This window comes from Anopheles marshallii, chromosome X, assembly GCF_943734725.1.
Source record: "Anopheles marshallii chromosome X, idAnoMarsDA_429_01, whole genome shotgun sequence".
Classification (NCBI taxonomy): domain Eukaryota; kingdom Metazoa; phylum Arthropoda; class Insecta; order Diptera; family Culicidae; genus Anopheles; species Anopheles marshallii.
In genome coordinates this window covers 8559576-8574497 of record NC_071325.1, presented here as the reverse complement: position 1 = coordinate 8574497, position 14922 = coordinate 8559576, and the positions used below count along the sequence as shown (strand labels likewise).

Genomic DNA, 14922 nt, shown 5'->3' with positions numbered 1-14922 from the left:
GCCATCCATCCATCATCTTTGTTTTTTTTTTTGCGCGCCCGGATCGCGGATCGTCCGCCAATGGGGCAGTCACGGAACATCGCTTACCGCGCAAAATGGCTCGCGGTCACCGGTTGGCGGGCAACTATTCGACCGGCTAGGAAGCGAAACAATCGCCCTCATCCATCGCTAATGAATCACGACCGAAGGCACGCAAATTGATCGACGGTGGATCCCTGCGCTCTTGATGGGGAACGGGCGCGGCGTGTACAGCGGGCTCCACGAAGATACATTAGAATTTAAATGATTATGTTTTTTAACTGCAGCACAATTTTTGAAGTATCTATCATTTGTCTTTTCGGCGCTGAAAGAAGGAGCGAAGATGGATTGGGACAGCGCTCCAGACGCCCAATCTATATTGTGACTCCATGTGTCTAGAATGCGTTACAGATACAGCTAGAAGAGAATGCTCATCATAACTTGTACTAGAATATAGACAAACTGATTCTGTTTTGAACAACTTGCCAGTAAATTTCTGGAAGATATCCCTAATGGAGAGCTTTAAGCCTTGATTGTTCCAATAATCCATTCAGTCAAAAGATCTCCAGCATATGGGAGACTACCGGGGCGAGTCTCCAGTAATGCCTTAGAATTACTGATGGGATGCTCCAACATAAAATTCTTCAGAAATCAGTGCAAATGGTGGGTCTGAAAATTTATTCCATCGAGTGTAATTCTTCAAAGTTCAGAGCAATTTGACGTCAATAAATTGATGACATTTTTGCATAGCATCAAATAAGCAACCTCAACATCAAAAAGAATTCTGTTAGGCCCAGCCGGACTCCAGTAATCCAGTTCCAATAGGAAATGGTTTGAGCGTGCCAGTGCTAAAGTCCTTCTCAATTAGACCACTACTCCAGAAGTGCTCAGTATCTCGTTCACTTCACCGTCCGCCGTCAAATCGATGCCGTGTCGCGAGTTCACCGTAAAATCTCCCGCATCGATTCGGCTTCGGCTGTCTGCTGCCGAAAGGTGAACTTAACCCCGAACACCGGGCTGAGTACAAAAATGGGGTAAATCCCATACCCGGCGCACGGCACAGGCACAAAACCAGTAGCACCAGTAGCGTACACCCGGCATTAGCTATGCTAATGTGCGGCAGAGACCGAAATGGGATAAAGTTTCCCGGACGTCGGATATCCTGGCACTCCTGAACCCTTGGCGGGTGCCTTGGTGGTGGTGCAACAAGATTAGGTTAGGTGTGATGAAAGAGAATATTTGATCACAAACGAAATCCCCGGAAAATGGCCCCGGATGTGTGCAGTTGAGACAGTACGGATGAATGTGCGTCAGCCACTAACACAGGCCCTCGGTCGGTCAGGTTGTCTTTCGTACTGCTGACCGACGGGGTGCATTAGCACATGTAGACCTTTCGGGGGACGGGCTGAACCTTGTGGTTTCGATGTTGAACTGCTGGAAGCAAGTTGCCAGCACGTTAGTTACGAGGCAGATGCGATTGCAATCAGCTAACTGGACCTACGCCTAGGCGGATGTGAACGAAATCTTGATATTCCAAGGCAACTCCTCACTTCTGTTTGCACATACAAGATGCATTGGCAATTGCCTCAAACGCACTTTGCAAAAGAAAAAAAGTGTATCATCCTTTCATGGGAGAGCATTTTAATGGTGAACTCTATCGAATTTACTCACCATATGTTGATGGTGTAGTGATAGTTTCATCCCTTCCCACCACGGCCCCTCCACGGTGATGGTGGTACTCGAATTTTGATAGCTACACCGAATTCGTGCCGATACCGAACGATAAGCTCGCTGCGCCCCTCAAACAAAACACCGGCCGTACGGGTGGCCCCAAACTGGGTGTCTTTCGGTGCACCGTCTGCTATGCCAACAAGCTCCACATTCTTGCCATGGCTACATGTACGCCGATGCGCTTCGACCATTAATGGCCAGCAGCAGGAAGCGACAATTCCACCCCGAAACCCCTCCCCCCTCGCATCTCAACACCGTGGTGCCGTAGGTGAGCGTGAACATCCGCGAACGACCACCACTTACCGGGCAAACACACACAGCAAAACCCGCCCAACAACAAACAGCTTCCGAAGAATGTCTTCGCGCGGCTTCGAATCGAAGGTTGGGTTGGTTTGGCGAGACAGGGGCTAGTGAGGGGGGGGGGGGGGGGGGGGGGGGGTGGTAAACATGATTTCCGTCGCCATCTCAATTCCGCTCGGTGCATACCGTCGGATTGCGCGAAGGTGCACGAAACCCATGGAACGCAATCCACCGAAATGTTGAGCACACACACAGGCAGTGAGCAAATGAGAAATTCCAGAATAAAATCTTTCTAATGCAAAACAACCCCGTGCCGGCGAAGGTTCTTTCGGAGACTTTTGGAAATTCTTCGACTCAATAATTGATCAAAATAGTTTAAAAAATAAAACACTTCACCTGTAATTTGTGTGCTGGCATTCGGTTAGTTTGAATTAAATTTCTTTGAAAGATGTTGAGAAGTACTTCAGAAACGAGATGAATCAGAACTTTTCAAAGTCTAATAACCAACAGAGCAACTATCTTAGTCTTTTAGGAGTTTTCCCATTAATTCTGGATGATATTTGTGGCAATATGGATAAAATCTCTTGAGCAGACCGCATATTGGCAAAGGATTAAGGTCAAACAATGTCCCCATCGTCACAAACATCTGATGAGTGGAGCTAGAGAATGTGAAAGAGAATTTTTGTGAAGACCAAGAATTATATCCTACATAACATAAGAACCATAAGTATCATATGACATAAGAATCCTACTCTGTAAGACAGTTTTTAGAGTACCGATTTTGAAGATCTTCCATAAATAAAAGAATATAGCTCTAATTCTTGAAGTTAAAAGAAGTTGTTTTCGATAACCAAAAAAAAAACAGTTAGACTTTGAAGAACTAGAAAAGGAAGACTTTTTCGGTTATTTTTGGTTGAGAATTTGTTTTAAAATACTTTTGTAAACATGTTGAAAGGCTTCACGTTGTTCAGCATCTTCCTGCCATAATGCTGAAATTCAACAGCACTCTGCAATCGAGCAGTTACAGCTCGAATGAGTTCCATACATTTCTTTCACCGACCGCTCTCTCTCTCGCCCGCTTTCGTTGAAAGAGGATAGAATAAATTCAGAAAAGAAAATGAGACCCACCGGCCGCACGAACGGGAGAGTGAGTGCCGGTATGAGAGTGAGTGGCGAAGCACGTGCGAGCGAAGCATCGCGATCACTCGCGCTCCGTGCGCCGTGTGCAGCCGTAATCGGAGTCTGCATCGTTCGGCGACCAGCAAATAATACGCGGCGGAGCAAAAACCCCACCGAACTGAGCAGGCGAGAGCATTCAAAGCACCCCGCAGCATCCAATCCCCGGTTTCGCAGCAGCCCAGATATTTGCATGCCTGTGTGGGAGCGTCATGCGTTCTCCAGGGCCGGAGCAAACCGATCTCGGCTGGGTGAGTGTGTGCGCTGTTTGTTTTCTGTGCGTCGATGCTGTTCGACCTCCTTCGTTATTCCCTCCGTTTCGATGCTGGGTCCTTCCGCTTTTCTTTTTTGGCATGCTTGAAACATGCTGCACGTAGAATGAGAGGCTTGGGAGGAGCGGTGGAAGGGGAGGATGGGGAGAGATTCGCACGGGGTTGGAAGAGGAAACGGTGGGTGGCCGAAAAACAGAGCGAATAAAAAAAAAGCAGGTCGGGAGCAAAATCGCTCGCCGCACACACATCGAACGCCGGAAGGTGCGCTCAGTTCCGACCGAAAGGTTTGTTGCTCCGGACGCGTTTTCGTGAAACTCGTAAAAGGCCGCGCCGTTCCGGACGAAAGGGGTGTGTGTGTTTTTTTTTATTCCACCGTCCGTGATCGTGAGGGTGTATGGTGATGTTTTGCTTCTAGTGCATGTGTCGTTTAAGCTAAATAGTGTGAAACAAGTTTACAACCGATTTTGAATTATAAATTAAAGGTAAATTACTTTTACTTTTACGTCCATATTAGTTTCCTCCCTGAACAACAACAATGTACCTAGCAACCTACAACATTACAAACACACACACACACACACACACATGCAAAAGCCTTTGAAAGGAGCATTGAGATAAAGTTGTCGAATGTGTTTGTGTGTTTCACGTTTTGTTTGGCTTATTTTGGAGGATTTTTGGGGGTTAGGTTTTTGTTTTGGCCTCTCACCATCTCACGGCTTCCATCCGACGAGATTAAGCTGGAGCATCAAAGGAAGAGAGCGAGAGAGAATTCGCTGGACAGAGATGGACGGAACCACAACGCAAGCAGTGCGTAAGAAAGAGAATGGAAGCATGCTGCTTTAATTTTCTCTCCGCTTACTTTCCCACCTTTAGACACAAACACACACACAATCGGAAACACTCACACACATTCTCTCACTCTCTCTTGTACTCGTCACAATATGGGGTGGCTTTTGTTTTCGGGTTAAAAAAAAAACACACACACACACACAAACACAATGACAGGGATCCTTAAAAAGCAAAACCCATCCGGGTGCGGTTAGGGATTTTTCGCGCGAGGAAAACTTATCTTAAACGTCTTGCAGAGATTCCAAAAGTGAGGGAAACCAGCATATAAAATGTGTTTTTATATTGAAAACTAATACAAAATGAAGGTAAAAATCTAAAACTAATTAAAAGTAAACTAAAGTAAGGAAAGGTAAACAAAAAACATGTTGTTTTTATGTAGAACGAAGCGTGTATAACATGTACCAAACAACAGCAAAAACGAATGAATAATTCACCTCATCAGTGGTTCCTCATTGCGATGTTTATCGCACTCTCTCATACAGCCACGCGCGTTTTTTTCTTCTGTGTTTTGAATCAATCTGTACAGTCAACACAGACACACACACACAGGGTTTTCCCGATTGCTGCTCTTCACCTTTCCCGCGTACCGGTGCAACCCCCGTTGCGAGTTTCGATGAAAAATGATGCAATTAAATAATTAAGCAGCCTTTCAAAATATGTCTGCGCCTTCTTCGTTGCATTCATGTGTATTTTTTCCCCAAGTCCTTTGTGTGTGTGTGTGTGTTGCTGGTGGCAATTGTGTTTGCTGTTACCATGTGTTTGTGGTTTGTTTTTGTCGCATTACGGACATTTCAAGCTGGAAGCTATCCGTTCGCTGTACGCTTGATCAGCAGAATTTTGGCTGGGATGCTTTAAAGGTTTGTTTGTTTTCGCTGTTTGGCGGTACACTAAGCCAGCAACGGAACGGTAAAAAGTGCGGCAAATTACCTTTTTTTTGTTTGTCAATCACATGGAGTTATTGAACATTGTGTAACTTTATTTTCTTTCTATACATTTATCTCTCTCCGTAGTACATTTTCCAACATTTTTATGCGGAATTAGTGTAAAGGTGAACTTATCGACATCTTACCAAGACCGGGAATGTTCTTCCATTCTGCCAGTGTAGTTCAAAACACTAAATATAAGGTGGAGAAGACGTAGAGCCTAGAATTCAAGTGTTTCAGTCCATAACTTCAGGACTTCTAGTCTGGAAGTTACGCAGCAGGAAGGCAACGGGAAGGAAATGGCGCCAGTACGCGACACACGGTGGCTAGGGTTCGGGGTGACATTACTAACCCTGGCGGTACTGGTGGGTTTGGGTGTGGAAGCGACAGAGACAACTGACAGCTACCGACTGACGGGGAGCAGTCGCAGCAACAGCAGCGCATCGACAGCGTCCGCAAAGGAGACGGTGTCAACATCAACTTCATCAACCTCAACCGACGCTACTATCAACCGCTGTCGCGAAGCCTGCCTGACAAAGGTAATTATAATCTCATTAAATTATAGCCGAACTAGGCATTCGCGCCCTCCGAACGGGCGTCGGCGGGGGGGCAGGGGTGAGGGGAGGTCCCTTTTGCGCTGTCAACTGCGGCGCAGCACGATCGTACGTGATCTGTACCAGAGCGTTCCGATACTCCCGTGGGACATCGGCTCAGATCTCGGCAGCTATCATTAGATGCCGGCGAGGCATCCATCAAACCGGGGCAGTGATGTCGAGAATTGATGTCCCCGAAGTTTCCGCCACGTTCACGGAAGGAGGAAGAAACAAAAACTCCAACAACAACCGCAATCGATTGGAAGCGAGATGCTGTTTAAGGATCTGTTGAGCTTGTTTTGTTTTTTCTTCTTTCGATCAGTTTGCTGCTACCATCATTTCATCATCTTCCAGGGCTCTGTATGTTTGTGTGTGTGTTTGCTCAATTCCCAGCTGGGAGGGAGACGGTTTTGGAGTGGCCTTGCTGGAGACCAGAACTTGCCGGACATGATTCACCGTGATTAACTAGTTTTCTGATTCAATCAAGATGCTGTCTATCATTTCGATTGTTGTTTTATCTCGTGTGCCCCTCTCCAGTGTCTTTTTTTTGTGGTTGTTATTGGGAGTGTGTGCTTCTTCTTCTACCCGCTTCCCTGCCCAACTACTGGACAAAATCGTCGGCTGTCGACTTTCGTTCTTTCAGCCGCAGCGCGAAGGAGGGCTCTCGAACCCGGGGACCAACTCACAGCGGTACGCCTCAAGCATTGTTTTGATGAGTTTTCTCCGTTTTGTTGTGCAGTGGAAAGAAAACAGCAACAACAATCCCAACACAAAAACCTCCACTTCATTCCGGCCAGCAACTTCCGAAGTCGCGTCAGCACTGCCCGGAGTGCTGGAGAGCCCTCGACTGCGCCATACACTTAGCATCGGAACGAAAAAAAAAAAACAAAAATCGAAAGAGGAAGAAAAAAAACGAAAACCAAACAAGAACCGCGCGACCGGTTCGACCGGGCTAGGAGCGCGGCCCCCAAAACCCGGCGAACGTCGAAGCGCAGAATAAAGGCAGAAAAAAAGGCATCCCGCTTGATCCCATTATTAAATTTTTCGTTTCAACCGGTACATCATTACGATCAGATAATCAATTAAATCGCGACACTAGAAGCAATTAAGAACGCGAAGAAGATTGACAAAGCGACCGTTGCCGCCCGGACGGTGCGGGGACGGGTCGGTAAGGTGCGGGGGAATTCTGGAGGGTTTTCGCTTCTTTGCCTTCTGCTGTTTTGTTGGTTTCCCTTGGCCTTCTCGTGCTGAATGAACTGCCAGAAGGAAACGGTCGATCCTGCCCGGGGTTCAGACGGAGGTGCAGACGTCGATGACGCTCCGTGCCATTGCCTCAATGTCAAGATGCTAAGACCCGGGCCGGGAAAATGGTTTTACTTCCGTTTCGATCGGTTTACTTCGGTGGCAACTGGGACATTTCTCTCGTTTTTTTTTCTCGCTGTTGGTTGTGTGTGATTGTTGTTTGCTATAATTCTACCTTTATGCGGTGCTACTTTCGGGGATTGCTATTTTACAGATATTTTGCGGAAGGATGGAACGAGCAAATATAGTAAGCTTACGATAAATCCCAACTACCGTGAAAGGTGTTCGATTGTTAACGGAGTTACTCACATTTTACGGTGAGTTTCTACTCTAGTTGTTGCACCAAAAAGGAATAAAAATGGAAAAATTTGTCTCATTTTAGAAAACTTATGATATCTGCAATAAAACTATTTGTGTTGAAAAGCTTTAGTTGTCCGGTATCATTCTCATGATATAACCGACATTTCATGATTAGGTCGTTTTATTTGACAATTGAACTTCAATGCTTTTTGTTACAATTCTAAAAATATCTTCTACTTCAATACTTTTATAAAATTTGGAGGATTTTGTGTAGATGTCTAAATGTTTTTATATGCCCTCATCATAAGTTGGCTGGGCAGAAGAAGTCATCAATTTCTGCAATAAGTTGAATAGGTGTTTGTAGAATATCAACCAAGTACCTCCGATGAACTCTGTCGAATTCTTGAGAATTCTTGGAAAAATTGGATTTCTTCTGTTGATTTACAATGATCGAATTTTGTTTGCAGATGTGAGTTACGGTAGCACACAGAATTGCTCACATCTGATGTCATTTTCTATTTCAAGATAGGAGAATGCACGAACAATCTGCTCTGGAACGCACATCTGCACATCTCGCCATGAGATGTTTGCACTGATTGTACTGGCAAAACGGCAGCTAATTATATCTGAACGACTCACTCGCACGCTATTCATTTTATCGCTTCACAGTATGGCTTCCAAACAATCGGCGACTAATCGCTTTGTCGCGCCGGACCCACGACACGACCATATTTTATCGCTTCAGCTGACCTATCCTTCCAGTGCTATCTGCACGGTTTCCGCAGATGACTCAATGGTCTCCGAATCGATACCCGCGCAGCTTTAGCGACTGATGATGCGGTGTGTTTTTTTTTTAATGTTTTGCCACGCACGGTTAGCCAGACGCTCGTTAAACCGACCCTTTCTGTGCCACAAAACAATGGCATCCACTGTGTGTGCATATGTTTCGCGGTTTCGGTCGCGACACGTCCAGTGTCCGCGCCGGCTGCGCGCTGCTACGCACGATGAGTTGTCTCGTCGCGTTGTGACGCGCCCATCCAAAGGGTGACGCATTCACAGGTTCATCGGCCCCGATGTACTGGGGGGCCGTTTTCCAACCGCTCCGGTTCGGATCGAGTAGATCATCAGCGCAAAAGCAAAAAAAAAAAAAAGATAAAGAAATACTGATCCACCATTTGGGAAATAGTTTATCAACCACCAAGCCATGCCCGGGTTAAGGCTGGGAAGATCGGTATGTGCGGCCGGTGAGGCAGGGGAAGGTAATTACAGGCTAGCGGTAGTGGCGTCCGTGCATGTTTGTTGGTCGTCGCACATCGACACGCGGCGGAAGGTGCGAATTAGATATTGTTGCAGTAATTACAATGATTAGCCGTGAGACGTGCCGGAATGTGGTCGGACTAGTGGACGAACGTGCGAATGACGTCACGGAATGGGGAAGAACTGGTGCAGCTGGACGCACACGTCGGTGGCAGCGGTGGTATCACTTGCGCACAGTTGGTCCAAAGTCGGTTCGAGCACGCGTTAGAATTAGTTTTAAAATTAAAAAAAAATAAGATTTAAAAAAAAATTCAAGACAAAAAAGTCGATTTCGATTATTTGAAGATCACTTGGATTTATTCAATATTTTTACATAAATATTTGTTTTATGTTTTGCTAAATTGTACAACCAGTATGAATGCTCATTGCCGAGTAAATTTTATTGATTCATTTGAAAAATGACATGCACTGTTTAGCTAGATTTATGTTAGTAATTATTTTATCTATACAACTTATAGAAAATACCATGAAAGCTTATTCCATCCGTTTAATAATTCTTAAAGAATATTTTATTCAAAGATTAAAATAAAATAATCGCATTCAATAAAGCCAATGTCCAACATTCATCCCACCGTTTGATGTTACCCGGTCCGGTAGCTGTACAAAAGCGTCCACCTTTTGAGCCTAATGGCAGACGACACTGCGATGCGCATCCTTGACTTTAGCCCCGGCTGCACTCGGTGCGCGTCCAGCCAGCGTCGCTAGCTCTGGATTAATGTTACCTCTTGCCTGATGGATGGATGGTTGGATGGATGGATGGATGCCGCACTAATGTTTCCACTCGGAATGTGGACCTGGACAATCGAACCCGCTCCACTGTAGTCTATAATTCTCCCTTCCCCCAATTACCTTTTGACCCCTTCTCCCCTTTGCCAACCCTTCGTGACAGTGTTCAAGATCAGCTGAAGGCTCACGTTTCGCTCTTCAAGTTTACCGCATGTAAGTAACTTGACATCTTCCGGACGCGCGTCGTTAACGTTTGCGGTGCGTTGTGGCAAACAGGGAAAATTCTTCTCCCAACACTACCATTGGGTGGTGGGTTTGTTTCGATTGCAGGAAGAAAAAAAACATCGCCCCCCCTCCCCACACCCTTCAAACTACTTGCCAAAGAATGAAACCTCCCGGCGGGCGTTGGGCGGCGAAGGGACAGCAACAAAACACAAAAACGCTATATATTAATAACGCTCCCCGGGACTGGCTCATAAATCACTGTGCCCCTGTGCGGCCGGGAGCCACGGTGCACTTGCGCGAAACGGTAGTAACCCGACCGGACACGCCTAAGTCCAAGCGCAGTTGCTCGACAGTCTTTGAGGGGGGAAAAAAACGATTAGGAAAGGAGTTTCCAGCAGCGAGCTGAACGTTGAGACAGAGCAACTGCAAGGCATTTTCAACATGCAGCATGATTCAGATGTGTGCGATAGTTAGTTTGTTACATTTTGTTTTAAATTATTTTACTAATATCAAATATTTTTCTGGAAGATTAGAATTAAAATTATATTAAAATATCGCGAAGGAGGACTATTTAACAAAGGAACTATTTAAATCTCAATTAATGCTCCAAAGTGTCTTGGTAAATCAAACTCAGGAATAATTGTTTAAATCATTATGCAAATTGAATGACGCTAAAGCTCTGTTATGAAGCTGCACAATTCATTGAATGTTGAATATTGTAAATTCATTTCCCTCCAAGGATTCGTCCAAACGATGAAGAATTGAAACTGCATATATACATTAACATTGGGACATTTCTTATTCTTCAGGAAGTCTTGAATGTTTTTCCTACGAGAGAGTCTTGCACGTTTTGCCTAAATTGGTACTTAGCAGACCAATGATTCTCCAAAGATTCATGAACCTTCTAAGAGTCGACTTGACTTGTTGGACATTTTGTCATCGAGAGAGTTTTGAATGCTTTGCCTAGCTTGACTCTTAGAAGATACACGAATCTCAAGGGCAGATTCCTGACTTCATAAATAAATCAAAAGACTCATGAATCTTCTACGAGTCGACTCACGATTTGAATCACTCCTCACTGAAGATGAATACGAATGGTTCTCCTGAAATGCGCACGAACTCCGTCCACTGTACAACAAAATTGTTTGATGTGTGGCGCGTGCAATCGTTCGACCGTAGCTAAGTCGGATCGTTTGTCGGCTCTTTGCAAGATGCATTTTCCGGTGCATCCGATGCGTTTTGGTGTCGCGCGCGCAAGCCACACGCAACCGAAAGCGATTAAGTTGCCGCCCCGCCGCTGTAACCGGAGGCGTATCGGGCCACCTTTCGCCTGGCTGTCGTTCCAACCGGGTAGATCCAACGCCCGTCTAAACCGTCATCCGTATCCGATCTGATTAAAACCTAGGGCAATAGACATTAAGAAAACACACACACACAGATGCTAACAAAAAAAAACATTAAAGTAAACTACTAAAACAAACCAACAAGACGCAGTGACAAAGTGACGTTGCATTGAGTTGCTTCAGTTGAGCGTGCGGTACGGTAAAGTACGACGACCCGTTTGACGACGGTTGATGATGAAGTGTCTCCCCCATTGGGCCCCGGCACCCTTTGCCCCTTTTGGAACGGCGTGGAAAATCAGGAAAAAATGTCTTCGCCCAGCAGCCGCCATTGCCTACGATTGTGCCGCATTGTGGGTGCGCGATGACACTGATTAGATTATGCGAGCAAAATATTGCACGAACGAGCCGGATGGTCTTCGCCTTATGTCGCTACATGAAAGCGCCAGAAGTCATTCGGGAAGTTCGGTCGCGTTCTCCCAATTTTCCTCCCCCTTTTCTTCCCGAGCGCCCGCGGGCCCTTGCGATATGGTGCGGCCATCTTTCCTTTTGGCGCGGTACACACAATTTCATGCCTCGGTACGGTTCAATGGTGCGGCTTAAGTCAAAGGAACGGTTCCAGCCCACCCAACCCTCCCCGGCAGTGGCTGGCGGTGATGGGAAAAATCAAAGAAAAGCAACGAAATCGAACAAAGCCCGCCGGAAGAGGTGATTGAAATTGTTTTTTTTTTCTGTTCGAAGCGCATCGCAGTAAGCTCGTAAAAAGGGTTTTGAGTGCTGGTGGGTGGTGTTTGGGGTTGGGTTCCCCTTCGCCACCTTTCCACCCCTCCGTAAGCGAGCGTGAAGCAATAAAATTATTATTTCAAATAAAATTAATTTTGAACTCGTTCCGCTTCCGGTTTCTTCTGTGATCTGGTTCATTTTTTTCCCAAAAAAAAGAAAAATATTTCCCAAAGAAAGCAGGAAAAGAGCGCGGAAGACAGAAGGAGAGAGCGCGAATGCGCAAACATTCCATATGAAAAAAGTACGGGAAAATTCCGATACACGCTTGTGCGGTCCTAGCAAATAAAAAAAAAATAACATCATGGCTTCATTTTCCACGAAAAGTGTCCATCAGGGGGAGGTTTGTTTCGTGGGGTGGGTGGTCGATGTTTGTTTCGTACGTTTGTTTGTTTGTTTGGTTAGGGCCGCTTCCGTCTTACTTCCTCTTCGTCTCTCCCTCACACACATCACACGCACAATCGCTCCTTCCCTTCACGAACCGATTTATTTCCCACAATTTTTCCCGCTGGCAACACGCCCGACCAACTGTGTTTTGGCCGGGAATGGGAAAACGGTGGGAGGAAAACCCGTTTTCCACCGGCAGCAAACATCAGCCAGACAACGAATCGCTTTCGCTGAAATTGATGAATGAAATTTGGTTGAATTTTTTTTATGGATTTTCTTTCATCTCCTGCGGGCAGAGTGAAACATCACAATGTGTTAAAGATGGATCATATTTTTATATTTATTACTAAGTCGCGGAAGTTGCGAGCCCTGTATGTAAACCACTCACCAAAGAAAAGTCACATTTGTCCGCACAAAACTCTCGTTGGATGTTGGAAAGATGGTAAAAGATGAAAACTCACGTAAATTTTTTAAAAGAAAATAAAAACGCCAGCGAAAAAGTGAAGAAAATGAGCTGAAAATGCGGGCAGCCTGGTTTTCTGTCTTGCCTAGCAAGCTTCAAAACATGGTGCGGAAAATCAAATTATCGAATTAGGTCATCTGTTGGTGGGAATTGCATCAAGTTTTGACTGGTAATGGCTGGCGTAAATCTTCAATTTGTGCGTGTCAGAAGTGCGAACAGATTAGTAATGACTGGCCATTGAGTAAAATATTGGGTAGAAATGTATCCTGCAGCGTGCCAAATTTTAAACTTCCATAATAATTAAAAAAAATGAAGTTCACTTTAGTACAAAATGTAGAAAAATACGTTAATTTTGTAGCTTCAAAAAAATAATTTCGCTATTGCATATTGCTTTTGTTTCATGTTTATGTGACTACAGCTGGAACCTTTACCGTGGCCATGTACATCAACATAAGATTTAACACATAAAAGACCCTAAATTGATTCACATAAAATTTTTCCTTTAATCTTCGCGATGAAAACAATATAAGAAAGGAAGAGTAGATTCAGCCAAACACATGTGTTGTTGTTAATAGTGTTTTTACGCCTGACAAAGGACCAACCTGCGCTGTTCAAATTTAACAGCAGCTAAAGTAAAAATTGAACAAAACTATTCATTCTTGCAAATACATATTCGAAACGAAATAAAAACACACCCCGACAGGCTCCAATAGCAACGGCATTAAGCGCACAATACAGCAAACACAATTGCTTTTTAGTAGACATGCTGCGAACATCGCAATTCGATGCCATCACTCGTAAATAAATGATGCTGCCCAATAAACATGTATCAATTTAATGATCGATTTCATGGACGTTTCTTTTGAAATGCAATCGCCAGTTTGTTGCATTATTGTTGGTCTGTAATGCTTCTGTTTTAATTGCGTGTTCAGTTTCAAAGGCCATTGCAGGGAAGCGTTGGATGCTATTGTCATCGATTAATCTCCCCTACCTTCGGGCTGTTCATTATCATGTTACTTGCATTTAACTTATGTGTTTTTTTTATCAAATGTTTATAATGTAAAATTGACGATCAATAATGACACCGGATAAAGTTAAAAGCTAAAATGTTATGGTAGGAAAGCTGACTTAAAAGCCTAGCTACCATGTGAGGTGTTTAATGTAACATAAATACATTAAAAATCTTTAACACTCACTGAACGCTAGCGGAACAAATCGCGGTGTAAGGATGTGTTGGCGGGTTAGGAAGCACGTCCCGAAACCACACAGCAGGAGGTCGAACTGGCATTAAGATCTCAACCCCGCGTTTTCGGACCATGGCATGGTTCTCCATTTCCTGCGCCCGTCATGCATGCCGATTTCTCACGCGATTAGCCCTAGCGCGATACATTCATTAACACTCCGCTCCAAAAAAAGAAAAAAACCGATGGCTGAAGCGGTACGTCATGTCTGTCTTCTTTTTTTTTGGTGCCTGTTTGACGACAAAACAAAGCAAAGCATTATACTGGTCGCGAACATGTGCCACCCGAGACGGCGCTTTGCGGGCGAAACATAATTGGAACATGTTGGGCACGACAGGGCGAGAAAGACCCGAAGGGGCGAAAACGAAACGAAACGTGTCGCATAGAAATTTGTGTAGGAGGAAGAAGAGAAATAAAAACCGGGACCAAAAGGGTCGCCTCGCATGCTACGAACGGACCGGCACGGTTGGAGCATTTCGATCCGCTCCAGAAAAGATTCTCAAAAAGCCCGGAACCGAGGGGCACACCGAACCAGCTACCGATCGGTTACGCTCGCTCGAGAATCGCGCGCGCAGAAGGCGAGTTTTATGATCAATTATAATTATCTGATTAAACCTACTTACCCCGGGCGTGATCTACGTGGCTTCGTGCACCGCGGGTGTACAACCAGGGGTTGGCAACCGATTGGAAGGGAAGTAAGTAAGGAATAGTGATGGAAGGATTTTTTGTGTACATTCTAAACGCTTTTTGAAACTTGATAACATTGAAAACAAAACAAAAATATCAGGTGAAAAATATAACAGTCTGTTTTATTTAATAACACAAAAGTGTCAGCCATTAAGGCAAATGAAGCAGATGATAGTACGAAACTACACACGTTGATCATAACAGTTTGGGATGTTGAGAAATCAGAGAAAGAATTGTTATAACATGCGCCCACAGGGCAAACATCTGCTATCGTTCTGCAGTATCTTATCAT

General features: G+C 44.9%; 1 protein-coding gene across 1 annotated transcript in view; it reads left to right on the top strand.

Moving 5' to 3' along the window:
• The first annotated feature begins 5568 nt into the window (after positions 1–5568).
• The window catches only part of LOC128712569 (transmembrane protein fend-like), a 58113-nt gene continuing 48759 nt past the window's right edge, over positions 5569–14922 (top strand). The window contains exon 1 of the mRNA XM_053807462.1: positions 5569–5808. Coding sequence (XP_053663437.1) covers positions 5569–5808 — 240 coding nt within the window. The remainder of the gene's footprint in view (positions 5809–14922) is intronic.